Raw genomic sequence first — 27,144 nt, 5'->3', positions numbered from 1 at the left:
TTTAGAGAAGTTTAAAATCCAGAACCCATATTGGGACTAAAACCAAAATAAATTATTCATATTTTGTTTTGTGGTGTTTGGGGTTTTATTTGTTTATTATGTGGTCATTCCCTGGGCAGATTTGATTTTGCTTTGTTTTGTGTGTCTGCCTCAATGCAGGCTCTGAACAAAAGTTAAAACTTTTGCATATTTACACTTAAAGGTAGGGCAGGCAATTTCGGAGTGGCTATAGCAAGCTAGCTTTGAAAGCATAAGATCCCACCCTCCCTTCAGAGCGTATCCAAAGCCACGCCTCCTCCTAAAACACATGAACGCACACAAGTCTGCAAGTCTGCAAAGCGTCACGGGAAATGGCGTTAAACTACCTCATGTCTAAAAGCACATAACATTACATTAATAATCAATGTAAACAACTTATAGAGCTCTACTTGTACCACATGGCTGATGCAGATTCATTTCAGCATTAATAGTTATAATAGAACGTCACGGGTTGCCATCTTGTAATTACGGTTATGATGGTGTGAGCGCAACATAAGATCATTGTTTTGGTTCAAGAGGAACTGTAAAAGACAGCTACTGTTTTTGGCACTCAGTGACTGTCTATCTATAACTCTGCATAGCCTTTATTGCACTGATGATTTGTGATGTCTGAGCAAGCAAGTGTGAGGAGATATGGAAATACATATGTTGACAGGACTGAATGCAACTATTATATGAACATATTTTGATCCTAAGACTTCCACAGAAGATATATGTACATTTTTTAATATTTAGACCACTTCTATTATTGATTGCTATCAGGATATGAAGAGAGTTTCAACCAGTATAACAAAAAGTGTTTATAAAACAATTTGCTTCACTAGAATGTAGCCACACAGATTATGATTGTTGGTCAGCTAAGTAAAACAGGCAGTGTGCTCAAAGATGTAGGCTATGGGGTAGTTGTGGGTGCAGATGTGAAGTATATTAATATTTATGAGATGAACTAATGTTTCACCTGTTGGTTGCTGAATTTATGCCTACACAGAAGAAAGCCTTGTAGGCTCTGCTGTGGTGTGGTTTGTCAAGTGTAACGGAGGCCAGCTAGTAAGCGCTGCACGGTTAAACCTCACTTCCCTGGCCTCAAGAGGCACACTGGCGACTGATACTAGGGACTGCGGTCTTTAGCATTCTTGATAGTGCACCCGCCTCCCAATGCCAGAAATGCTGGTTCGAATCACACTCGGAGTGGGCGAGTAGAACTTAAGGGGTTACATTGGTGCCGTGGCCTGGATGGGAGTGAGGTTTAAGGGGGTGAGTGTAACGGAAGCCAGCTAGTAAGAGCTGTGTGGGTAAACCTCACTCCCCTGGCCTCAGGAGGTGCACTGGTCATTGACGCTTGGGACTGCAGTCATTAGTGTCCTCGTTGGTGCGCCAGTCTCCCATGCCATTTACACAGCTTTGAATCACGCTCGGAGTGGGATGAGTAGAACAAGAGGGGTTTCATTGGTGCCGTGAACTGGATGGGAGTGAGGTTTAGGGGGGTGAGTGTAAACTGAGGCCAGCTAGTAAGAGCTGTGTGGGTAAACCTCACTCTCCTAGCCTCAAGAGGCACACTGGCGACTGATACTAGTGACTGCAGTCTTTAGCATCCTTGTTAGTGCACCCACTCCCCTTGCAGGAAACGCTGGCTTGAATAACGCTCGGAGCAAGGCAAATAGAACCGGAGGAGATACTTTGGTGTTGTGACTCAGATGAGAGTGAGGTTTAGGCAGGTGAGTGTACTTCCCTCACCTTCCTGGCCTCAAGAGGCACATTGGCGACTGATACTAGGGACTGCGTTCTTTAGCATCCATGTTAGTGCACCCACTCCCCTTGCAGGAAACGCTGGCTTGAATAACGCTCGGAGCAAGGCAAATAGAACCGGAGGAGATACTTTGGTGTTGTGACCCAGATGAGAGTGAGGTTTAGTCAGGTGAGTGTACTTCCCTCACCTCCCTGGCCTCAAGAGGCACATTGGCGACTGATACTAGGGACTGCGTTCTTTAGCATCCATGTTAGTGCACCCACTCCCCTTGCAGGAAACGCTGGCTTGAATAACGCTCGGAGCAAGGCAAATAGAACCGGAGGAGATACTTTGGTGTTGTGACCCAGATGAGAGTGAGGTTTAGGCAGGTGAGTGTACTTCCCTCACCTCCCTGGCCTCAAGAGGCACATTGGCGACTGATACTAGGGACTGCGGTCTTTAGCGTCCTTGTTAGTGTACCCGCCTCCCAATGCCAGAAATTCTGGTTCAAATCACACTTGGTGTGGGTGAGTAGAAGCGAAGGGGTTACATTGTTGCCGTGGCCTGGATGGGAGTGAGGTTTAGGGGGGTGAGTGTAACAGAGGCCAGCTAGTAAGAGCTGTGTGGGTAAACCTCACTCCCCTGGCCTCAAGAGGTGCAGTGGTGATTGATGCTTGGGACTGCAGACATTAGCATCCTTGTTGGTGTGCCCATCTCCCATGCCAGATACGCAGGTTTGAATCATGCTCAGAGTGGGACGAGTAGAACAAGAGGGGTTACATTGGTGCCGTGAACCGGATGGGAGTGAGGTTTAGGGGGGTAAGTACAACGGAGGCCAGCTAGTAAGAACTGTTCGGTTAAACCTCACTCATCTGGCCTTAAGAGGCACACTGGCGACTGACACTAAGGACTGTGGTCTTTAGCGTCCTTGATAGTGTGCCTGCCTCCCATGCCAGAGACACCGATTCGAATCCCACTCAGAATGGGTCGAGTAGGACCAGTTACACAAGCCATTCGTTAGTCTGATTGTTTGATAAGAAAGAGGTTAAAACGCTTTAAGAATCAGTTCAACTGTAGCAGCAGAAGACTATTATTCTGTTGCGCTGTTGGAACTGAGGAAGAACTGATGACAGCACGGTTTGATCTCTAAATTGACCAGTGATCAGTGGAAAGGTGCGTTTTATTCCCGCCCACATGAGATTGAATATTCAAGCTGTTATTTTTCTGCCCCTTAGTATTCTTAGTTCCTGAATCTTGCAGGAGAAATATTTAGAAAAAGGAACACATAATCTTGCAGTGAAGTTCAAGCTGTATTCTGGAATCGCAACAAATATGTGGTTTTGAAATCTTTTTATATCAGAACCACCATTTCAGATTTCAGACAAACATACTTTACTAATCTCAATGCCTTTTTTGGCATGATTTTTCTCTTGTGGTTTGACGTCACTTTTATGTAAAGTTATCCTTTTTTCTATGGTAAAGACCAACTATAATTACAGAACTAGTATACAGAAATAGAATTTAAAGAACTTTAGGACTTCTCATTGATGTCAATTGTTTTTAGATATTCTACACCCTTATCCTACACCTACCTCTAAACTTAACCTTTACAATGCATTTTCTGGATTTGAATTTAAGATCCTATGTTGTTTTTATTGTGGTGACCATTAGGAGGTCCCCAAAAATAGGTGATTTCAGGACATATGTTGTGAGCCACTCTGCTGTGTGTTTGTGTGTGATGCAGGATGCCTCTTGGGGGTGGAAACAAATGTGGCTGCTGCCAGAAAACTGTGTACTTTGCAGAGGAAGTGCAGTGTGAAGGACGGAGCTTCCACCGATCCTGTTTCCTGTGCAGTAAGTCCTGTTCTTTTTCCTGTGTCCAGTTCCATGACATGGGCCATGAGTCTACACAATACCAGCTGATCAGTATGTTTAACAAAGTTTACCAAGGGCAAATTCTTTGATGTCTCATGACCTATATAATTTGTTTGTTAATAATTATCATCTTTTGTACAATAGCAGGCACAGCACACTGCACTGAGGTGAAAAGCATTTGCTAGAATGCTTTTAAAGCTGTACTGAAAGAGCAAACTGCATGAAACCTTTTTTCCCAGTGGGCCACACTATGGTCCAAGCGCAAGTCTCACGGCCGCATTTACAGAAGTCTGTGTTTTCTGGTGGCACATATCGTATTTTATTTCTGTCACACTCTGCAAAATCAACAAATACTATAAGAAATTTGTTTTTGTTTCAGTGTTGAAATGACAGGCAGTGTGACTTCTTCATATCAAAGTGAAACTCTCTTGTTCAATAAACTCACATTACACAATCCCCTGATGTACAGTATGTCACAGAAAATTAGAACAATGTATTCCAGCAAATAAAAACTAACTTACTGACATTACAGTCATCAGAAAATAATGCTCAATGAACATACACAAAATGTATACAATCACTTTAAGTAACTATTTAATTCTGGATGTAAATTCTCTCCAACAGCATTGTAACAATCACCAAACAATGACAGCATGTTATATAGGCCACAAATGCCTTAAAGGGTTAGTTCATCCAAAAATGAAAATTCTGACATTATTTACTCACCCTCATGCCGTTCCACACCCGTAAGACCTTCGTTCATCTTCGGAACACAAATTAAGATATTTTTGTTGAAATCCGATGACTCCGTGAGGCCTGCATAGGGAGCAATGACACTTCCTCTCTCAAGATCCATAAAGGTACTAAAAACATATTTAAATCAGTTCATGTGAGTACAGTGGTTCAATATTAATATTATAAAGCGACAAGAGTATTTTTGGTGCCCCAAAAAAAAACAAAATAACGACTTATATAGTGATGGCCGAAGGAAGCTTTGGAGCATTATGAATCAAAAATATTCTCATCACTTTATGATATTAATATTGAACCACTGTACTCACATGAACTGATTTAAACATGTTGTTAGTACATTAATGGATCTTGAGAGAGGAAGTGTCATTGCTGGCTATGGAGGACTCACTGAGCCATCGGATTTAATCAAAAATATCTTTTGTGTTCTGAAGATTAACGAAGGTCTGACGGGTGTGGAACGCCATGAGGGTGAGTAATAAATGACAGAATTTTCATTTTTGGGTGAACTAACCCTTGAATGAAATATTCCTCAACTCTTTTCACAAACAACATTGAGCGCATTGTTATTTCACAATTTCTGACAATATCAAGCATTCTGTCTCGTCACAATCCCTTGCACAGCAGCCACAGGTGCGCCGATGCAGTTATTTTCATCGATTTAAAATACAAGTAGGCCTACATCAAACAAACACATCGAATTCACGTCTTTTGACATTGTAGGTTTTGCATGCCAATTTTACTACAGAGCAAACAAGGCTGCCCATCTCGCTCATTGACAGCAAAATGATTCTTTCATTCTTCTTACCTTCGCTGCTGATGCTACGACTCTTCTTGTTTGCTATGTGTTCCTTGTTCCTTGTTTCGTTTTTCTTCTGTAATAACAAATTTGTCCATTTTGATCCCTAAATTTACAAAAAATAATGGCTACTATTGGAATTTTGCCAAAGCACTCGCTTGTAAGTGTTTGTTAATAAGTACTCAGTATAAATAGGTCTTATTTTCATATCTGAAAATAATAAATGATCACCAAAATGATTTTATATGACAAAAAAAAAAACATTAGAGTTCAAACTTATATTCATTTAATATATTTTAATTAAATTTAAAAACAAAAATAAATTGTAAAAGTGGAAATTATTTTTAAAATGTGGTCTGCATATTGCAGGCCGCATTTTCATTCGTGACAGGCCGTGGGTTGAGAACCACTGGTTTACGAAATTATGTTTTATAAACGTAGTTCAGGAGGAACAAGTCAAATAAGATACCCAATCATTACATCATCTTAATCATTACGTCATCTCAACCAGCTGTCAACAATCTGTAATCAACGTATCTACCCAATCGGCATGAGTTCAGGCCTGTATATAATCACAGTCAAACTCACCCAAGGATCCTCGACAATTTCCAGAATCCCTCCACCACCCCGTCTCCTCACACTCTCTGGATTATTTCATATAATCTAAAAGGAGGGGGTACTCTGTGTTCGGGCCGATTACTGAGCTCGGAGCCCTCTCCCCGGGCAGAACGCCAAATACGTTTATTAATTTACCTGACTTATTTGTAAGTGTGAACTCGTGAAATACACTGTAAAACGCTTGCTCTTTGACGATGGAAAAGTAAACACTTTTTTTGTGTGTGTGAAAAGTATTATGCAATATAGTAACATATCCATGACATAAAATTGTCTTGATACCACAAACCGTCTTGTCGCATACTTCTTGCAAGTTAGAATTAGGCATTAACATCAGTTCATTATTAAAGAATTAGTTCACTTTCAAATAAAATTTTCCTGATAATTTACTCACCCCCATGTCATCCAAGATGTCCATGTCCTTCTTTCTTCTGTCAAAAAGAAATCAAGGTTTTTGAGGAAAACATTCCAGGATTATTCTCCTTATAGTGGACTTCAATGGACTCCACTGTTGAAGGTCAAAATTACAGTTTCAGTGCAGCTTCAAAGGGCTTTAAACGATACCAGACGAGGAATAAAGGTCTTATCTAGTGAAAAAATGGAACTGGCGCTGCATTTGTTCCGTAAATTGAATAAGGAAGGCGTAGGACATACTGCATGAGCTTTTTGAAGAATACAAAAGTGTGGTTTTGGCAGAACCACTTGGAAGGCGATCATGTGTTTATATAAAGCATATACATATACATTTTTTTTTTTTCGAAAATGGCTGATGGTTTCACTAGATTAGACCCTTATTCCTCGTCTGGTATCGTTTAAAGCCCTTTGAAGCTGCACTGAAACTAATTTTGACCTTCAACAGTGGAGTCCATTGAAGTCCACTCTAAGGAGAATAATCCTGGAATGTTTTCCTCAAAAACCTTCATTTCTTTTCGACTGAAGAAAAAAGGACATGGACATCTTGGATGACATGGGGGTGAGTAAATTATCAGGAAAAATTTGATTTGAAAGTGAACTAATCCTTTAATTTACTTTTTTCTTACATTTAAAATATGATTTGTGAGAAACTAATTCTAATTCTGGATACTGTTTATAATGCATTGGATGCAAATCAGGCAGGTGGTAAGATCAGTCTTTTTCCAACAGTTTCATTCAGACTACTATGTGAAGTAAAGACTATCCTCTTACGCCCTCTTCTGTTTGTCTTTATAAACCACTGTGTGATGTATAATATTCCCCTACATTGGGGCCTCAAAGGGCTCTGCATTCCAGACAGACTGTCTTCTTTAATCAAAAACTCAAACACAGCACCCTGCCGAGGTGACAAGGCTTTAGGATCGCACAATGCACAAAACTAGAGTCTATAGATATACTGTAATTATACAATTATTTTCATATATAATACACAACATATTCATAGTTTCTCATCTAGATAATGTATATCTTTCTAACAATCATATATTATGATATCCTCCTGCTCAACACACTTCAGACATCTATATCGGCTAAAGCAACAGGTTTCCTTTGGTAAACAAGTTACTGTCATTGAAATCTTGAAGCTCAAGGTCACTGCAGAACACTTTTATCTATGTTATTTTGTCATTTTCACTCATCCTTTTTAATTTCAGTGGTGTGCAGGAAAAATCTAGACAGCACTACAGTGGCCGTCCATGAGAATGAGATCTACTGCAAGGCCTGTTACGGAAAAAAATATGGGCCCAAAGGCTACGGCTACGGCGCTGGTGCAGGAACTCTGAGCATGGACAAAGGAGAGGCGCTGGGCATTAAAGTTGAGGAGTAAGAATACACTTGCTTTGCATTTTGATTCTTAAATATTACTCCATATTTTATGGTTGTCTTACAAGCTCAGACTTTTGACTGAATAATGTACACTTTAGCTTATTCTGGCCAAGAACCACTCACTTAGAGTATATGGGAATGCATCGTCTGACTGATTTATAAAGCAACCATCTATATGTCTTGGATCCTCTGCTTGGTTGTTCTGCTATAAATGTCTAAAAACAAGATTAAACCTGCATTTACACATTTATAGCAAAGCATCCCAGTTCTTATTTTCTATACAATGAAAGTGAATGTTGACCATGGCTGTAGAACAAGATTTTCAGTGAATAATTACCTAAATTTTGCTTACCTTATTTTGAAAATGAAGCAATCATATGGTTATAGGGAATTCTGAATATATTTGTAAAGACCACTTTTATTATATCGTTATAATATTTTTGCCCTTTTCGGAGCTTGACAGCTCTTGGATTTCATTGTATGGAAAAGAGCAGCATGAACATTCTTCAAAGCTTCTTCTTTTGTGTTTCACAGCAGAAAGAAAGTCAGACAGATTTGGAATGGGTTATAGTGATAACAGCATTTAACAAAATTGTGTCTCTTGATTGTAGGCCTCAAGAGCACCGGCCAACCAATAACCCCAACACATCCAAGTTCGCTCAAAAGCTTGGCGGCTCTGATGTTTGTCCACGGTGTAGCAAGGCCGTCTACGCAGCTGAAAAAGTCATAGGGGGAGGAAATGTAAGCCGATTGCAGAAATTTCTAAATTAAATAAGCCACTATTTATAGTTCTGTAAACTTTGGACATGGTGTGCATTAAGTTACTGTTGCCTTCCTTCGTCTGCAGGCGTGGCACAGGGGTTGTTTCCGGTGTGCAAAGTGCGGAAAGGGGCTGGAATCCACAACTTTAGCTGACAAGGATGGAGAAATCTACTGCAAAGGCAGAGTATCCAATGTTATCTGTCTATTTTCTTGTCAAGCAACCCACCAAGAAACCGCACAAGCAACACCCTAGCAAAGATTCAGAAAATGTTAGCAATGGCATCGCAAGAAGGGCTGAGTTGACATTGCTGAATAATACATTTGAATTAATCTTTAATTTAAAAAAATGTTATCGTTTCTTAAATCCCCAGATCAATCTTTTAGTCTATAATGTTTCAGATGATGTGTGAACAACTTAATTAAAAACTTATGTGTAGCGCACATCCCATCCAAATCTCAAAATAAACGTGCTTTGTTACTTTTGATATAAAACAAAGTCTCAGCTTTCAAATCAGTTTTATCACATAATTCAAATGATAAATGCCATTTAATGAGCATGTTTTAATGCATCAGTTCAAGTGAAAGGACAACGCGGACACATGAACCAATCGTCTCTTGCGCTTTACCACTAGTTACAGCACAAAATAAACATGAATAAACATCAGAAGGTATTATGTTGAATGATACAGTACAACTTACTGAAATGTATAATGTCTGATGTAATTGCTAAATCAGTGTTTCAAGCTCAGATATATCGTCGTCAATAAAACAGTATGTAAACAATGTCGCATAGTGTTATATTTAGGCTACCCCTGGAAAGCCATTTATTGTCCATAAACTTGATAGTTAGCAAGAATAACTCTAGAGAGGAGCATTTATAAATATTAGCAGTATATTACATTTTCAATATATATTTTAACCTGCGACCGATGTCTCGTGTTTGAATAAATCTCATGAAAACAACTTATGACATCCACCACTTCCCTCCAAAAGTTTGGAAACACCCCTGGCAAAGTGTGGTTTTGGACAATATCAGCATAAATCCTTATCATTTTTTGGTGCAAATACATAACTTGACATTATCATTGAAGACCAGCAATAATACATTTCATTTTGATTACATAATAATGGCAATATACACATGTCAAAGTCAGACTTTGCCAGCTGTGATGTCTGGTTACTGGTTTAAACTTGGCCCAGGTTTGTAAAAGATTATTGGGTCAGCACAATAGCTTCAACAATTGATTAAGTTTAGAATACAATGAACTAATTAGAACCCAGTTTAGGTCAGATAGCTGCTAATGGTGGATATTTTGATGAATCAAAACAAAGTTTTTTCTATGTATAAACGGTTTATATAATAAAATATGTTTCCGTAGTTTGTGTTGTTTCTTTAGTGCAAAATTATCTCAAATTAAAAAGGATTCATGCCAATATTGTCCAAAACCCTACTTTTCTAGGGCGTTTCCAAACTTTTGGAGGGCAGTGTATATCAACAATGAATTGGAGTAGAAATAAATTTATATCGAAACTGCCTTTTGTGTAATTGAAATGTTTGTATAAAACTCAGTTTGTATTTGAGCGTTGATTATTATATCTTAAAATAAACAGCAGCTGAATTTGGTTCTTATTTAATATTAGTAACTGCCCGGCCTGTTACACTAGTTAAGAGATAAAGTAATAGTTCACCCAAAAATGAAAATTTCTTTTACTCTCCCTCAAGTTGTTCCAAACCTGTATGAGTTTCTTTCTTCTGCTGAACACACACACACACACACAAAAAAAAGATATTTTGAAGAATGTCGGTAACAAAACAGTTGATGAGATCCACTGACTTCCACAGTATTTTTCCCCCATACTTGGTAAACGATCTGGTTATCCATATTCTTCAAAATATCTTCTTTTGTGTTCATTAGAAGAAAGATTCACACAGGTTTGGAACAACTTGAGGGAGAGGAAATGATGACAGAATTTTAATTTTTTAAGGAAAATGTATCCAAACTAATCAAAATCAAATCAAGAGCTTGTGAATTAGAATTGATTTGTGAAATCTGTGTCAATACTCAGCCCTAGAATCATGGTGGAAAGATTTGCATGGCCAGCACCACTCACATTTTCTACATCATTTGTAAAAATCTTTACCATTGCCATTGGTGTCATGCTAACTTCCTCATTTGTGCTCTAAACAGGTTGCTATGCCAAAAGCTTTGGACCAAAAGGCTTTGGATATGGTCAAGGTGCTGGGGCGCTGTCACACACTCAATAGATCAACCAATTTACCCTATCTGTAGAAGCAGCTGAACACCTGAACACCACAAACTGGTGTCAGTCGAGAAGGAAAAATGAGCTCAGATGCTTCTAATTCTTAAACAAGACGACACATTCCACAAGACACCATGTCATTGTCTTAAACCCATAAACATCTCTTCTTAACTCTTGAACACTGCCAAATGCTTGGAAGAATGTCAAGTATGTAAACAGAACACGGGATTAACATTTAATCTGCTCACTTAAGATGATCACTTGAGTTTGCACAGATTTAGTGGAACCTGAGCTGTGCTGTTATGTCAGTATTACTCTGCTTAGATGTACTCTAATGGATCTGCATTTCCAGTTTACTAGTTGAACACATGCTTGTCTGAGCTTTAATCACTATAAAGAATGTTCCCTTCAGCTCTACTCACAGCATGAACGATTCACAAGCACTGCCTGGATAAAGATGCACTAAATTTATTTCACTGTCAGTGGGGAAATACTCCACATATGCATTCTGCATGGAAATAGAAGTAAAAGCACAAAATATGCACAATTTTGGTGTCTTTTCTTATTTGTGTCCATTTAACGGAAAAGTTGGTGAATGTAAAATATTTATAAAATGACTGTGCCTTGCAAGTAAGCGGTGCTAGTTTCATTGTATACTATTTTTCTAGCAGAGGGTATTTCTCACAAATTATTCTTATCACACCTACAGCCCACATCCTTCTAGACCTTTTTTTGTAGAGGAGTGTTTTACCTGTCAACATCTGGGACACAGTCAAGTTGGCCTTTTTGAGAACAAATGCAAATGACTTAGTTACTATTTATGGTATCATGCATCAATTTGATCAAAAACAGTAAAAACAGTGTGAAATATTACAATTTAAAACATCTGTTTTTTCATTTTAATATATTGCAAAAAGCAAATTATTCCTGTGATCAGAGCTGCATTTTCAGCATCATTACTCCAGTCTTCAGTGTCACATGATCCTTCAGAAATCATTCTGATATGATGATTATTTCAAAGTTGAAAATGATTGTACTAAATAATATGCCTACTTTTGCTGAAATACCATCTACGAGGCCTCATCTTTTGATTTTCTATATGCACTTGACTAAACATTCACCAAACATTCAATAGACCATATGCACAGAATGTTCTCATGAACTTCCGCAATAATATAAGCCAGCTGGAAAACCTCCGGTGAAATGTCACTTGTTGGTGTGTTGGTATCTTGAGGTAGCTTTAACAGCATCAATAGTGCAATACTTAGTTTATAATCAGAATATAGTCACTTAAATTGTTAGGCCTAGTGTTAATTTAGTTATTCAAACATCAGACGACATTAAAAAACGATGTGTCTCGGTGTTCCTTCTCTGCAAAATTCAATTCGATCATTTTCATACATCCATTTCGACTTTTGTGTGTAAAAAAGTGTCAACACACTGTAAATTAAAGATTTATTGTGCATGTTAGTTAGATTAATTGAATAAAATGTGAGTTTTCACAAAATCATTAAGATTGCGCTGCACTGACTGACAACTTCAGTGATTATAAAGGGAGAGTCGATGCTTGCTTTCTGTGTAATTCATTCACAAGAAAAGTTATTTAAAGAGTACCTCATACTTCACCTTGACAAAATGTATTTTTAAACCTAATGATTTTATAATGTTGGTAACATTTTACAATAAGGTCCATTAGTTAACTACATTAGTTAACATGAACTAATAATGAACTAATAACTTCTGCAGCATGAGCCAATAAATGCTCCTCTGCTGCCATCTGATGGTTATAGAGGTAATTAATGTTTTTTGTTTTATGTTTAAATAAAAGTGTTTTCTATCAAATTATATATATATATATATATATATATATATATATATATATATATATATATATATATATATATATATATATATATATATTTCCTAATCTTGAAACGTTCGGTTTACAAATGGAAACACAGTCTCAGAAGGATGAAAAAGTAATATTTTAAAGTAGTAACATTTGAAGTGCTGGAAAAATTGCGTGTGCGTGTCCAATTACAGATACCATGGCCCGGTTTCACAGACAGGGCTTAGAATAGGCCAGGATTAGGCCTTAGTTCAGTTAGGATATTTAAGTAGGTTTTATAAACATACCCTAGAAAAAAAACTTTAATGGTGTGTAGACAAAACAATGGCACTGACATATTTGTCATCGCAAGTTGCTTTCAGTTGAAACAGCTCAAACATGCATTTTAGTCTAGGACTAGGACTATTCTTCTAAAATTCTCACTGTGTACTGCTTCAGCATGTATCAACATTCTCTGCATTTGTTGCATGCTAATGGTCATTCGTAAGGTGTGTAGAACATAGCGCATGTCATTGAAATTATGTAATGTGGTTAAGTTAATAACCTAATCATTTGCAATGTCAGAAATGTACTATGAGTCACACTCTGTGACTGAAAGATGTACAATCTGACACTTACAGTCAGGTCACTTCCTTTTGGAAAGTCCCTGATAATCCTTTAAATAGTCATAAACATTTAATTGGTCAAGAACACTGAGCTCTGCTGAATGTGTACAGAACGTCACCCTGACTACCGTATCTGAAATACAGAAACAATGCAATTTATAATCTCAGACATTCCTCCATGACACATAACATTTAAATAGATATGCTTATCATTATTTTTATTTTTGTCCCACATGAGGGAGTTTTATGTTACATTTGATGATATTTTGTATATGTTTATTGCATTAATTTTGTGTCACGTGTGTTTTGTGTAGGTTACACAGCTGTCTATATACACTGCCCGGCCTAAAAAAGATGCTTTTTGGATTTTAATAGGCAAATACTTAAGACTCTATGAATGGATCATTATTACAGTGATTATTATGTTTTTAGCATGTTATATGTTTGTCAACGGTTCTTTTAACCCTAAGAATATGGAGTGTGTAGCTTTTCATTTCTTAAACAACCACGTAGGAAGACTGGCCATATTCCAGGATGACAATGTCAGGATTCACCAGGATTAAAACTGTAAAAGAATGGTTCAAAGAGCATGAGGAATCATTTTCACACATGAATTGGCACCTTAACCTTGAGTCCAGACCTTAATTTCATTGAAAGTCTTTGGGATGTGCTGGAGGAGACTTTACAGAGTGCTCACATTTTGCATTATCAATTCAAGATCTTGACCAAAAATTGATACACCTCTTGATGGAAAAACATCACAACATTTATTTCCATCGAGAGGTGCATAATTTTTTGGTCAAGATCTTGAATTGATAATGCAAGAGGTGAGCACTCTGTAAAGTCTCCTCCAGCACATCCCAAAATCTTACACTGAGGTTAAGGTCAGTGCCAATTCATGTGTGAAAATGATTCTTCATGCTCCCTCCCAACAATTCTTTCACAGTTTGAGCCTGATGAATCTTGACATTGTCATCCTGGAATATGGTTACATACATCATAATACATGGTGGTTTAAGAAATTAAAATCTACACACTCCATCTTTAAGGGTTATGAGAACCGTTGCCAAACATATAACATGCTAAAAAAATAATAATTACTGTAAAAATGAATAAGTAATATCTTATTCGCTTAGACATTAGTGCCATTTTCGTCATATTCTCTTTTACTGAATCACCTTGAAACAGTTTTTGGTATTTCTGGCACAGTCTTAAACATGTTTAGATCATATACAGGGGAATACAGGTCTGATATTGGGTCAGTTTCTACTGGCATCCCTCAGGGCTCAATTTTAGGACCCTTACTTTTTAGGCTTTATTTATTTCTGTTTGGTCAACTATTACAAAGTTTGGGTATCAAGTATCACTTTTATGCCGATGACACACAAATCTATATCACACACACACACACACACACACACACACACATATAATCTTCACTGTAAAAATGGTCAGCGTGAGACTGTCTCATTGCTCATTAAAAGTACAGTATCTCGGATAAAATCATAGATGGCTCAAAATTTTCTTTGCTTAAAGGGTACATAACACACACAGTTTCGGCCAATCTCATGTTAATCTTGAGTACCTATAGAGTAGTATAGCATCCTTCATATCTCAGAAGAGTCTTTAGTTTTATCACATTATAAATGAAAGATATGCTGTACTGAGTCTTACCGAAAACAGCTGAGCTCCTGGAGGCGTGCCGTGGGCAGAGCTAAAGAGTGACAAGCATGCGCAGCTTTTGTGTAGTGAAGCTATCGATGGTCATCTAAACAAATGTATTTAAACACACAAAATACACCATCGCATTATCCTTGGATAACTTTTGATTCATTATACGTTTGTGTTGTTTACATTATATGCACTTTTGCCGACTGCCAACAAAACAGACATTTGATGCAGTTTTACTTAACACCTGCTGTTCCGACTTATGACCAGGATCTTTTATCGCTGGGACCACTCCATCTTTCAAACGATCTGTAAATACAGCGTCGAACTGGGCCTTGTTTATAAAACCATAAGTGGCGATCCTGAGGGCTCGAGCAGCCATGGAAAAACACAAGATATTCTCTGTTCATTTTAACCAATAAAATAAGACTGAGGTCATGCTTATTGATTTCTCCTCATCAGCTCAGTAGGGCTGACCAAAGTCCTCTTATTATTGATGGTTCTGTACTTGAATTTCAGAGCAAATTAAGGAATCTAAGATCGATCTTTGATTCCTCATTGATATTTGACCCTAATATACAAAGCGTTGTTAAGATTTCTTTTTTTAATCTTACAGTTATTGCAAAATTGTGCCCCATGCTATCCCTTTCAGCTGCAAAAATGTTAACAAACATATTCGTTTTCTCTCGTATTGATTCCTGTAATGCGCTTCCTATTGGGACTTCTAAGCATACTTTAAGTAAGTTACAGTACGTTCAAAATTCTGCAGCTAGAATTTTAACTATGACAAAAATTAGAGATCATATTACAGCTCTCCACAGTCTGGCCCCAGAGTATTTATCCCTACTTTTAATACCTTATATTCCAAATCGAAGTCTTCGCTCTTCTCAGCACGGTTTGTTGGTTGTCCATCAAACATGGTGACATATGGGTGACAGAGCTTTTTCTATATCTGCTCCCAGGTTATGAAACCAACTTCCAGTTAAAATTCGGGAAGCACAGTCTCTTGGAATTTTTAAAAAGCATTTATATATTTTTTTGTTGACGTGACTACAGTGGTTCAAACTTAAAGAGTTAGTTCACCCACAAATTAAAATTCTGTCATTTATTACTCACCCTCATGGCGTTCCACACCTGTAAGACCTTCATTAACCTTTGGAACACAAATTAAGATATTTTTGTTGAAATCCGATGGCTCAATGAGGCCTCCATAGCCAGCAATGACATTTCCTCTCTCAAAATCCATTAATGTTCTAGAAACATATTTAAATCAGTTCATGTGAGTACAGTGGTTCAATATTAATTTTATAAAGCGACGAGAATATTTTTAGTGGGCAAAAAAAAACAAACAAAATAATGACTTATTTAGTGATGGCCGATTTCAAAACACTGCTTTAGGAAGCTTCGGAGCATTATGAATCAGAGTGACGAATCAGCGGTTCGGAGCGCCAAAGTCACATGATTTCAGCAGTTTGGCAGTTTGACACACGATCCGAATCATGATTCAATACGCTGATTCATTATGCTCCAACGCTTCCTGAAGCAGTGTTTTGAAATCGGCCATCACTAGATAAGTCATTATTTTGTTTTTTTGGTGCACCAAAAATATTCTCATCACTTTATAATATTAATATTGAACCACTGTACTCACATGAACTGATTTAAATATGTTTTTAGTACATTAATGGATCTTGAGAGAGAGAATGTGATTGCTGACTATGGAGGCCTCACGGAGCCATCAGATGGGTTGTATAAAATATAAAATATCTTAATTTGTGTTCCGAAGATTAACGAAGGTTTTATGGGTGTGGAACGCCATGAGGATGAGTAATAAATGGCGTTATTTTCATTTTTGGGTGAACTAACCCTTTAATGTTATGAAGTGACAAGAACAATTTTTGTGAACAAAAACAAAACAAAAGTAACGACTTTATTCAACAAATTCGTCTCTCCCTGTCATTCTCCTACGCTGTTTTCACTGCAGCACTTCCAGGTTCTACATCAGAATGGTGACTCAGTATTGGCCAGCTCCTGCATCAGCATCACATGCATGTGTCGTGCTGATCACGTGATCAGCTTTGGCCAATACTGAGCTGGCGTTCGGATGTAGAACCTCTTTCGCTGCAACGAAATGACAAATGACAGGGAGAGATGAATTTGTTGAATAAAGTCATCATTTTTGTTATGTGTTTGTGCACAAAAAGTATTCTCGTCACTTCATAACATTAAGGTTGAACCTCTGTAGTCACGCTGACTATTTTAACAATGTTTTTACTACTTTTCTGGACCTTGAATGTGGTAATTTCGTTGCATTCTATTGAGGGAAAAAAAACTCTTGGATTTCATCAAAAGTATCTTAATTTGTGTTCTGAAGATGAACAAAGGTCTTACAGGTGTGGAACGACATGAGCGTAAATAATTTAATTTTGGGGTGAACTAACCCTTTAAGAATTCTTTAAAATTGAGTAAACAACCCTAGGGTTCTATATGTACTGAACCCAGTTGAACCTTTTTTTTTTTTTTTTTCTAAGCATATACACTTGCTTGGTTAATCTTTTCACTTGATAAAGGAACGTGAAATTAATGACTGGGATATGATCAACCTGTCAAACATTACAAACAAAGATTCACGGTGTTGTGTGGGAGTAATGTTGTTCATGTTCAAGCTGTCAGCATGTAATGGCTGTTGAACTGAGGAAAGGAAAAGAGCCCCTGCCAAATCTAGCATTAACATGCACACCTACACACATTCCATCTGTGAAAGACAAAGACAGGCTAATATTTACAAATGAATAATACAGGTTTCATTCATAACCTTAAAAACTTACTGTAGGTGTGCATTCTAAAAATGTGCAGTAAATGCATGCATGTTCCACAGAAATCTTTAATTATTAAGACAAAGTACATCTTTGTATTATGAGATGATACTGTCAGACCTATGACACTGGTTCCACTAAGAACAGACGACCTAAATGTTTTTTAATGTGTGTCATGACTCTTTAAAACAACGTCATGGACACTTCGAGTTTGGTTTCAAATGTTACGAAGAGGTAAAGTTTGTCCTCTAGTGGACAGAATGCAAAATGATGTCCTGCAATATCTTAACTATGAGAGGAGCACCTATTTCTCATGACCAACAGTGACTTTCAACATGGTCATCATTCCATTTTAGTTGTATCAGTGAAGCATCCAATAGGTTGTTTGCAATCACATGGTTCTGGTGACGCGCGGAATACCGGTGGAGGGCAAGCAGTGAAAATTAGAATGGAAGAGATGGAAAAAAGTCCTTTCTGTGCTGGTTTAGAAAGGTATAAACAGAAAATCATAACATATGTTGGACGTGATCTTTCTGTTATGAAGATGAGCAACTTTTCCACTCAATTGAAAGACTTTCCTGCCATCAAGGAGGTAGATATTGAGAATGTGAAGCTGCCGTCACGCCGCGTTCAGTTCTAGTCTGGGTTTGTTTATATCGCGCTGCCTTTCTGCTAGTGAAGTTAGGGCAGTATTTTTGATTTTCTGTCGCGATTGTGAAAAATGTCGCCATTGTTGGTCATTTATGCTGAATCGAGAATTGCAACAGGAGCTCACGTCAACATTCAGGGAAAAAAACTGGACAGTGTAATACAATTGTTGCCTTTTATACATGTAAAAACACAGTAAGGGAAGCTGCTGAGGAGGTGACGGGAAGACGCTGAATATCAAATCTAATAATGTCACTGATTTAACCCACTGCATATCACCCAATTAAATAATCACATAGCTGAGTGTTTTTGAAAGTGTTGTCTTTGTTGTTGAATCGACTTCTGTCTGCTTGTTAAACATTTATTTATTTGGACATTTTCTACCATATGATGACTGAAGCAGCAGCGCGTGACACTGTTCTCATGGTAACCAGATCAACATTGTGAACGGAATACAACAAAACTGAAGTGAAAACACCAAATTATCATTCAGTGAGGTCAGACATAACAACCCAGTGTTTGGGTAGTTTTTGTGTTACCCAGATCCTGGGTCAGACGTAACAACCCAGTGTTTGGGTAGTTTTTGTGTTACCCAGCTCCTGGGTCAGACGTAACAGCCCAGTGTTTGGGTAGTTTTTGTGTTACCTAGATCCTGGGTCAAACGTAACAACCCAGTGTTTGGGTAGTTTTTATGTTACCCAGCTCCTGGGTCAGATGTACAATCCAGTGTTTGGGTAGTTTTTGTGGTACCCAGATCCTGAGTTAGACGTAACAACCCAGTGTTTGGGTAGTTTTTGTGTTACCCAGATCCTGGGTCAGACGTAACAACCCAGTGTTTGGGTAGTTTTTGTGTTACCTAGATCCTGGGTCAAACGTAACAACCCAGTGTTTGGGTAGTTTTTATGTTACCCAGATCATGGGTCAGACATAACAACCCAGTGTTTGGGTAGTTTTTGTGTTACCCAGATCATGGGTCAGACATAACAACCCAGTGTTTGGGTAGTTTTTATGTTACCCAGATCATGGGTCAGACATAACAACCCAGTGTTTGGGTAGTTTTTATGTTACCCAGATCATGGGTCAGACATAACAACCCAGTGTTTGGGTAGTTTTTATGTTACCCAGATCATGGGTCAGACATAACAACCCAGTGTTTGGGTAGTTTTTGTGTTACCCAGATCATGGGTCAGATGTAACAACCCAGTGTTTGGGTAGTTTTTATGTTACCCAGATCATGGGTCAGACATAACAACCCAGTGTTTGGGTAGTTTTTGTGTTACTCAGATCATGGGTCAGACATAACAACCCAGTGTTTGGGTAGTTTTTGTGTTGCCCAGATCCTGGGTCAGACGTAACAACCCAGTGTTTGGGTAGTTTTTATGTTACCCAGCTCCTGGGTCAGATGTAACAACCCAGTGTTTGGGTAGTTTTTGTGTTACCCAGATCCTGAGTTAGACGTAACAACCCAGTGTTTGGGTAGTTTTTGTGGTACCCAGATCCTGACTTAGACGTAACAACCCAGTGTTTGGGTAGTTTTTGTGTTACCCAGATCCTGGGTCAGACGTAACAGCCCAGTGTTTGGGTAGTTTTTATGTTACCCAGCTCCTGGGTCAGATGTAACAACCCAGTGTTTGGGTAGTTTTTATGTTACCCAGCTCCTGGGTCAGATGTAACAACCCAGTGTTTGGGTAGTTTTTAAGTTACCCAGCTCCTGGGTCAGACGTAATAACCCAGTGTTTGGGTAGTTTTTATGTTACCCAGCTCCTGGGTCAGATGTAACAACCCAGTGTTTGGGTAGTTTTTATGTTACCCAGCTCCTGGGTCAGACGTAACAACCCAGTGTTTGGGTAGTTTTTGTGTTACCCAGATCGTGGGTCAGAAGTAACAACCCAGTGTTTGGGTAGTTTTTGTGTTACCCAGATCCTGAGTCAGACATAACAACCCAGGGGTTGAGTTATTTATCACAGGCTCTTTGCAACTTCTTCAGGAGAGAGCAATGCAGCTCCGTCAAATCCATGAAATTGGTGCATGTCTTCAGGTAAAATACAGGTTTGTGTACGTTTTATTTTATCTAAAATTTTATGCAAAGCAACATACAGGAGCGTGATGTGAGTCACCTAAATGAGTGTCACATCGGTCTTTTCGTGTGATGGAAACACCTGATGCCTTGCATAAAATGTAATGATTTTATTCAAAAAGACAGAGAATATAAATACTTAGGATGATAATATATGTTTTCAGAACTGTACACTGATTCTGAAGTTATAAGTTCCTCCGCCGAACGTGAGCCATTTCCGGCACGAGTTCCAGCCTCATTACGGTGGAAACAGGACAACAGAGACTGGTTGATTACACTTGAATTACTTCTAAATGTTACATTTTCACTTCTAATATTTGTTAAACAAGCTTAAATGAAGGCAATATGTATTAAAAATGCTATAAAATATGCTATACTATAAAATATGATCTAAAATAAAGGAATTGTCATGCAAACCAGTGGTTGTGTGGAGTATTTATTATTTTTTTTAAAGTTAAGAGTATTTAAAGGGTTAGTTCACCCAAAAATTAAAATCATTTATTACTCACCCTTATGCCGTTCCACACCTGTAAGACTTTCGTTAATCAGCGGTTCAGAGCGCCAAAATCACGTGATTTCAGCAGTTTGGTTGTTTGACACGTGATGCGAATCATGATTCATAACGCTGATTCATAACGCTGCGAAGCTTACTGAAGCAGTGTTTTGAAATCGGCCATCACTATACAAGTCGTTATTTTTATTTTTTTTTTATTTTTTTGTGCACCAAAAATATTCTCGTCACTTTATAATATTAATATTGAACCACTGTACTCACATGAACTGATTTAAATATGTTTTTAGTACATTAATGGATCTTGAGAGAGGAAATGTCATTGCTGGCTATGCAGGCCTCACTTAGCCATCGGATTTTGAGGGAACGACATGAGGGTGAATAATAAATGACATAATTTTCATTTTTGGGTGAGCTAACCCTTTAAGTTAATCCGCAAACATTAATTCATGTATGAAGTACATGAATGAAGAAAAAATAATAATTATAAACTAGTATTATAGTAAAAATTAATCAACTCATTATGCTCAATATAATAATAAGAGTGTTTAGAGTATAGAGGTTAGGAATTTTAAAAAGAAAGATTTTTTTTTGTCCCATACAGAGACAAATAAAATTTGTAATCAAAGTCCTATTGCCAATTATGTGTTCTAAAAGATCTTAGTTTCAATTTTGTATTGGGATCAAATTACCATTAGAATCCTAAATTATGACACAATTTCCAATATAGGAATCCCTTAAAATGTGTTTTGACTGAGTCAGACATGAACTAGGCTATCTCATCAAAGTTATTCACTAGAATAAAAGAAAGGCCCTGCATCAAAAAGTCATCTGATGTCAAGATGTCAGGACACGAATGGACGTACAAGCTAATGTTTATCAGGGAGCAGCATTCCAAAGCGCAGTTAAAGTAGGACTAATCCCCGTGACGTCACGACGGGTTGGGGGGGAGAGTCCTTCAGAAACACGAGAAGAGTCGCTTTCAGAGGAGCAAGTACCAACATGCCCAGATTACGGGACTTCCGAGTAGATTGTAACAATATATAAAAGTCGGAAATTGATCTTTAGCCACAGAGCTGTCTGGCGGCAATGCAGCGACGACGCATTACCATCAAGAACGGGCTCTTTAGTGGAATTTCAGCAGAAACGTTTAAAGTTGAGAGAAACGAATAAATGAAGGCGTTTTATACTGTATGGGCGCACAGCGGTTACGCGCGTTCGCGTGCAATGTTCGGTCGAAAACATCAGTGAACGCTTCGTCGATTCCGATTAACCTATGTTTTTGTTTCACACCAACCTTCATTCAGAATGAACCAGTGTAAAGTCATGAAGGACGGTTATCTGGAGAAGAGGAGTAATGGACTTCTGCAGCTGTGGAAGAAGAAGCGTTGCGTTCTGTCAGAGGACGGACTCCGGCTGTACGACTGTAAAGGCGAGAGCAGCAAAGAGATGCGCTTCGAGCAGATGACCACGCTGGACTGTGTGGAGTATAAACGGGGTCTGGTGTACTTCACCATTGTGATGAACGGCGGGAAAGAGATTGACTTCAGGTGCCAGCAGGAGGGAACGGCGTGGAACGCGGAGATCGCGCTCGCGCTAGTGCGCTTCAAAAACCGCGTCGCCGTTCAGACCGGCAGGAACAGACATTTGTCACATCTGGGCAGCTGCGGGGAGGGAGACGTCGAGCTTTGAGGGTAAAGACAACTCATTTAACATTTATTCTGGAAGGGCTGGTTGTGTGTCCTGTAGAATGGAGGAGCGTTCGCGTGTGTTCAGGAATCAATTATCCACAATAACATCTGCTTTTCATTTACTGGAGTGAGCTTTATGAAAGACCGCTCTGTCCGCTCTGACACGCGTTTGCGTTCACGTCTTTTGGAAAAATCACGACTAAACAGGCTATTCTTTCGCAGTTTTGAAGCTTTACCGGAGGTTTTTCATGAAATAGCTGAGGACCCGGGAGCATTCCCAATTGCCTGTTGGAATTTCGATTATAAATCGAAACCAAATCTAAAGTATCCCATTGGGGACATATCACATAGTAAAAGCTGTATCTTTTAGAACGCATAGTTCCCAATAGAACCATTATCTCCACTTGGAATGATGCTCCTGAGGAACATCAAAGAAGACATTTTAAAACTGCAATGATTGTCCTGTTACTAAGTCATTAATCAATTCATCAGGTTTTCGGAAGCACACTATACATAAATAGATATAAAATACTTTTGGATTTATACATTATTCAATAGGATGTTTTAAAATTCTTATTTGATCCCATTAGAATCTTTTACATTTGGTTCCGCATTTTAATAAAAAACCCATTTGGAATTTTGTACACTATTTTTTATTATAAAGGCATTCACTCTAAAAAAAAATGCTGGTTTAAAAACAACCCAAGTTGTGTTGGAAATTGACAAACCCAGCGGTTGGGTTAAATGTTTGCCTAACATGCTGGGCAGTTTTATTAAACTCAACTATTGTTTAAAAATGACTATATGGCTGGCTTCAAATGAACCCAAGGTTGGAAATTAAAAATCAGACACTAATTACTAGAGGAAACAATAATAATCAAAAGGTGAACATTTATTAATAAGCACTTTAATAAATGTTTATTGTTTAATTATTATTCATAAAACTTATTAATACATGTTCATTTATCAAACATTAATAAATGTTAATTTCCAACATACTTTGGGTTCATTTTAAGCAAGCAATACAGTAATTTTTAAACAATAGTTAAAACTAACCAGCAGGTTTGGGCAAACATTTAACCCAAACGCTGGGTTAAAATAACCCAATTGCTGGGTTTGTCCATTTTCAACCCAACCTGGGTTGTTTGAGTGTTCCTGCTTGGCCAGTCCCCATTCATAAAGTAGACACAGCTGAATAAAGCTGAATGAAACATGGAAATCAGACCAGCTAGATTTTGTTTCCTTTTTTCTATAAAAAGAACTGTAAATTAAATAGCATTCAAACATTAGAAATCCACAAAATGAGGCTTGTGAGAATTTGATTTTATGCAATGTCCAACATTTGTACATGAAAAAAATAAAGTAAATAAAATATATGATACGAGTGAAAAGTGATTTACTGAATCCCTCTGTACTTCTTTCCACAGTTCACTGCTCACTAATGCAGTGTGAATATTGTATCATCCAGATTTCTCATCCCAAACACAGCACTGGATCCAAAAGAGAGAGAGAAAAGAAAATGAAGGCCCAGTGTTAAGGAAACACCGGATGAAAGGCTTATTCCCAACTTGGAGAACTTGAAAACTCATATATCTTTTCTTTTGTACTCCTACCATTTTTCATAGTGACACCGTTTGGCGTACACACCGACAACGTGGATGGATTTGTACATGTCGGTGTTACGCCATAGATGTTTTGTACAGTTTTAATGCACTTTTATTGCGTAAGTCAACCCAATGTACTGCTCTTCACCACAATTCAAGGCTAATTTCACTCCTCACAACGCCAGAGTGGATTTTGGTATCGACTTTACACTTTTAAGAGACATTTTTACCTCACTTGAAATGGAGGACTCACGCTCAGTATTATAACTGAAAGCTGCTTTAAGAGACATTAACCTTAGATGAAGTATGACTCACAGCTGCACTCTTTAACATTTCATAAGTATTTGAACAAACAATCTGGATTCGTTCCCTTGTAAAGGTTCTTCAATCGCACGGAAAGCACAGCAGATTGCTGTTCCTTGGAATGTATCCTGACTGCATGGAAAATTTGATGGATGTGTTTTTATTTTGGTATCCGTTGGGCAGTGCTGTTATTACTGCAATTTTCTCTGCATTCTGCCTGAGTGGTTGCCAAAGCTAAAAAATAGTCATCTCTGTGATGGTTAAAAAAGATTAAACAGGAAATGTGTGGGTTTTTCTCTCTCACAAATCTCATTATGTCATGTACACATTGTCCAAATAAATAAATGATGATTTTGTGGCATTGTGGCAATTTGAATCATCTTAATTACTCTGTAGAGGCCCAGAGCAACAGCAGGTTGTTTATTGCTAATTAGCAGCAGTATTGTGGGCGAGTCTCAGTCTCTGAACCTCTGCGGCACATGCCCGGACAATGGCCTCACTGACTAATAATGTCCCGCCTTGCCTGCTTTGCTCAGTTTCACTGCGAGGCCATCAAAGAAGTTGTCAAACAGGGCTTTTTCCGTCAGGATGAATATGTTTTGCTGTTGCTCAGGAACCTCAGGAAGTGCTGTACTCCTGCATTAACAAATGAGGTGTGAAAGGAAGTGTAGTATTATTCTCAAACATGCCACAGCCAGTTTGTTATCATGGCATAATAAATGCCTAAATGAAACAATAGACTATGAAAGATCTGTTCAAACATCTGATGATCAGACATGGAAAGGTCCGTTTGTGTCAGACAGAAATCTTCTCGTATGGTTCTTTACTGCAAGTCATTATTATGACCTAATAATGACTTGCAGGGGGAAAAAAACAATGCTAAATGCAAAGAACAATATGCAAATAACCATATAGTTATAATGGTTATAGGTAAATTCTAAAGTACTGTAAACGACACAGAGAACTGATATATGACTTTACATGTGCATCACCTCATATACAACATAAGGTTTGACTAAAGTAAAAAGAGTCAAGGGTCCAACATGTTTATATTTATGTTGTTTCTACACAATTGTTGTGACTGTTATAATGCTATTATTAAGACCATGAGTCACATCCCAGTTAAAAAGATGTACAACATAAACAAATCATGTTTATTTCCATATTAAACATGGCAACGGATACTATCAACTAATTTAGGGGTGATTATGACAAATTATATTAAATTACATTAAATATATAATTACATTTAATATATAATTTTATGTTTAGATATGAATTTATTCTTATGTATATTTTATGCACATATACATATTAACTTAAAGTTTTACATTTTATTTATATTTAATTTTAATTATATAATTTATAATAACATATATTTCATATACATTGCCAGAACTAATATTTATATTCAGCAAAGATGTGTTAATAAATGCTGTTGTTTTGAAAATCCTTTTTATCAAAGAAGCATGAAAAAAATATTAAAAACTTTCCACAAAAATACATATACATACATATATATACAGGTTCTGTCATATAATTAGAATATCATCAAAAAGTTTATTTATTTCACTAATTCCATTCAAAAAGTGAAACTTGTATATTATATTCATTCATTACACACAGACTTATATATTTCAAATGTTTATTTCTTTTAATTTTGATGATTATAACTGACAACTAAGGAAAATCCCAAATTCAGTATCTCAGAAACTTAGAATATTACTTAAGACCAATACGGATTTTTAGAAATCTTGGCCAACTGAAAAGTATGAACATGAAAAGTATGAGCATGTGCAGCACTCAATACTTAGTTGGGGCTCCTTTTGCCTGAATTACTGCAGCAATGCGGCGTGGCATGGAGTCGATCGGTCTGTGGCACTGCTCAGGTGTTATGAGAGCCCAGGTTGCTCTGATAGTGGCCTTCAGCTCTTCTGCATTGTCGGGTCTAGCATATCTAGCGGGTCTAGCATCTTCCTCTTCACAATACCCAATAGATTTTCTATGGGGTTAAGGTCAGGCGAGTTTGCTGGCCAATTAAGAACAGGGATACCATGGTCCTTAAACCAGGTACTGGTAGCTTTGGCACTGTGTGCAGGTGCCAAGTCCTGTTGGGAAATGAAATCTGCATCTCCATAAAGTTGGTCAGCAGCAGGAAGCATGAAGCGCTCTAAAACTTCCTGGTATACTGCTGTGTTGACCTTGGACATCAGAAAACACAGTGGACCAACACCAGCAGATGACATTGCACCCCAAATCATCACAGACTGTGGAAACTTTACACTGGACCTCAAGCAACGTGGATTGTGTGCCTCTCCTCTCTTCCTCCAGACTCTGGGACCCTGATTTCCAAAGGAAATGCAAAATTTACTTTCATCAAAGAACATAACTTTGGATCACTCAGCAGCAGTCCAGTCCTTTAGCCCAGGCGAGATGCTTCTGACGCTGTCTGTTGTTCAAGAGTGGCTTGACACAAGGAATGCGACAGCTGAAAACCAAGTATTGCATACATCTGTGCGTAGTGGTTCTTGAAGCACTGACTCCAGCTGCAGTCCACTCTTTGTGAATCTCCCCCACATTTTTGAATGGGTTCTGTTTCACAGTCCTCTCCAGGGTGCGGTTATCCCTATTGCTTGTACACTTTTCTCTACCACATCTTTTCCTTCCCTTCGCCTCTCTATTAATGTGCTTGGACACAGAGCTCTGCGAACAGCCAGCCTCTTTTGCAATGACCTTTTGTGTCTTGC

General features: G+C 38.0%; 3 protein-coding genes across 3 annotated transcripts in view; 2 read left to right on the top strand and 1 right to left on the bottom strand.

Annotated features, from left to right (window-relative positions):
• Nucleotides 1-4,390, bottom strand: part of nav1a (neuron navigator 1a) — a 210,735-nt gene extending 206,345 nt beyond the window's left edge. The window contains exon 1 of the mRNA XM_067371856.1: nt 4,367-4,390. The gene's annotated coding sequence lies outside the window, so the exon portion shown is untranslated. The remainder of the gene's footprint in view (nt 1-4,366) is intronic.
• The window catches only part of csrp1a (cysteine and glycine-rich protein 1a), a 14,590-nt gene extending 3,227 nt beyond the window's left edge, over nt 1-11,363 (top strand). Inside the window, exons 2-6 of the mRNA XM_067371862.1 lie at nt 3,510-3,619; nt 7,430-7,598; nt 8,213-8,342; nt 8,449-8,542; nt 10,553-11,363. Coding sequence (XP_067227963.1) covers nt 3,511-3,619; nt 7,430-7,598; nt 8,213-8,342; nt 8,449-8,542; nt 10,553-10,629 — 579 coding nt within the window. The 5' untranslated portion in view covers nt 3,510 and the 3' untranslated portion in view covers nt 10,630-11,363. The remainder of the gene's footprint in view (nt 1-3,509; nt 3,620-7,429; nt 7,599-8,212; nt 8,343-8,448; nt 8,543-10,552) is intronic.
• Nucleotides 11,364-21,789: 10,426 nt separating this feature from the next.
• phlda3 (pleckstrin homology-like domain, family A, member 3) lies at nt 21,790-24,764 on the top strand. The gene is made up of 2 exons (XM_067371519.1): nt 21,790-22,493; nt 23,918-24,764. The coding sequence occupies exon 1, from the start codon at nt 22,108-22,110 to the stop codon at nt 22,489-22,491; it is 384 nt and encodes a 127-aa protein (XP_067227620.1). The 5' UTR covers nt 21,790-22,107; the 3' UTR covers nt 22,492-22,493; nt 23,918-24,764.
• The last annotated feature ends 2,380 nt before the right edge of the window (nt 24,765-27,144 follow it).

Source organism: Chanodichthys erythropterus, chromosome 20 (genome assembly GCF_024489055.1).
Source record: "Chanodichthys erythropterus isolate Z2021 chromosome 20, ASM2448905v1, whole genome shotgun sequence".
Lineage (NCBI taxonomy): Eukaryota > Metazoa > Chordata > Actinopteri > Cypriniformes > Xenocyprididae > Chanodichthys > Chanodichthys erythropterus.
The sequence above is the reverse complement of the archived record's forward strand: the minus strand, read 5'-3'. Positions and strand labels throughout refer to the sequence as shown.

What these genes read in the sequence shown, in the direction of transcription:
- phlda3 (XM_067371519.1), top strand. Translation starts at nt 22,108, where the DNA reads ATGAACCAGTGTAAAGTCATGAAGGACGGTTATCTGGAGAAGAGGAGT.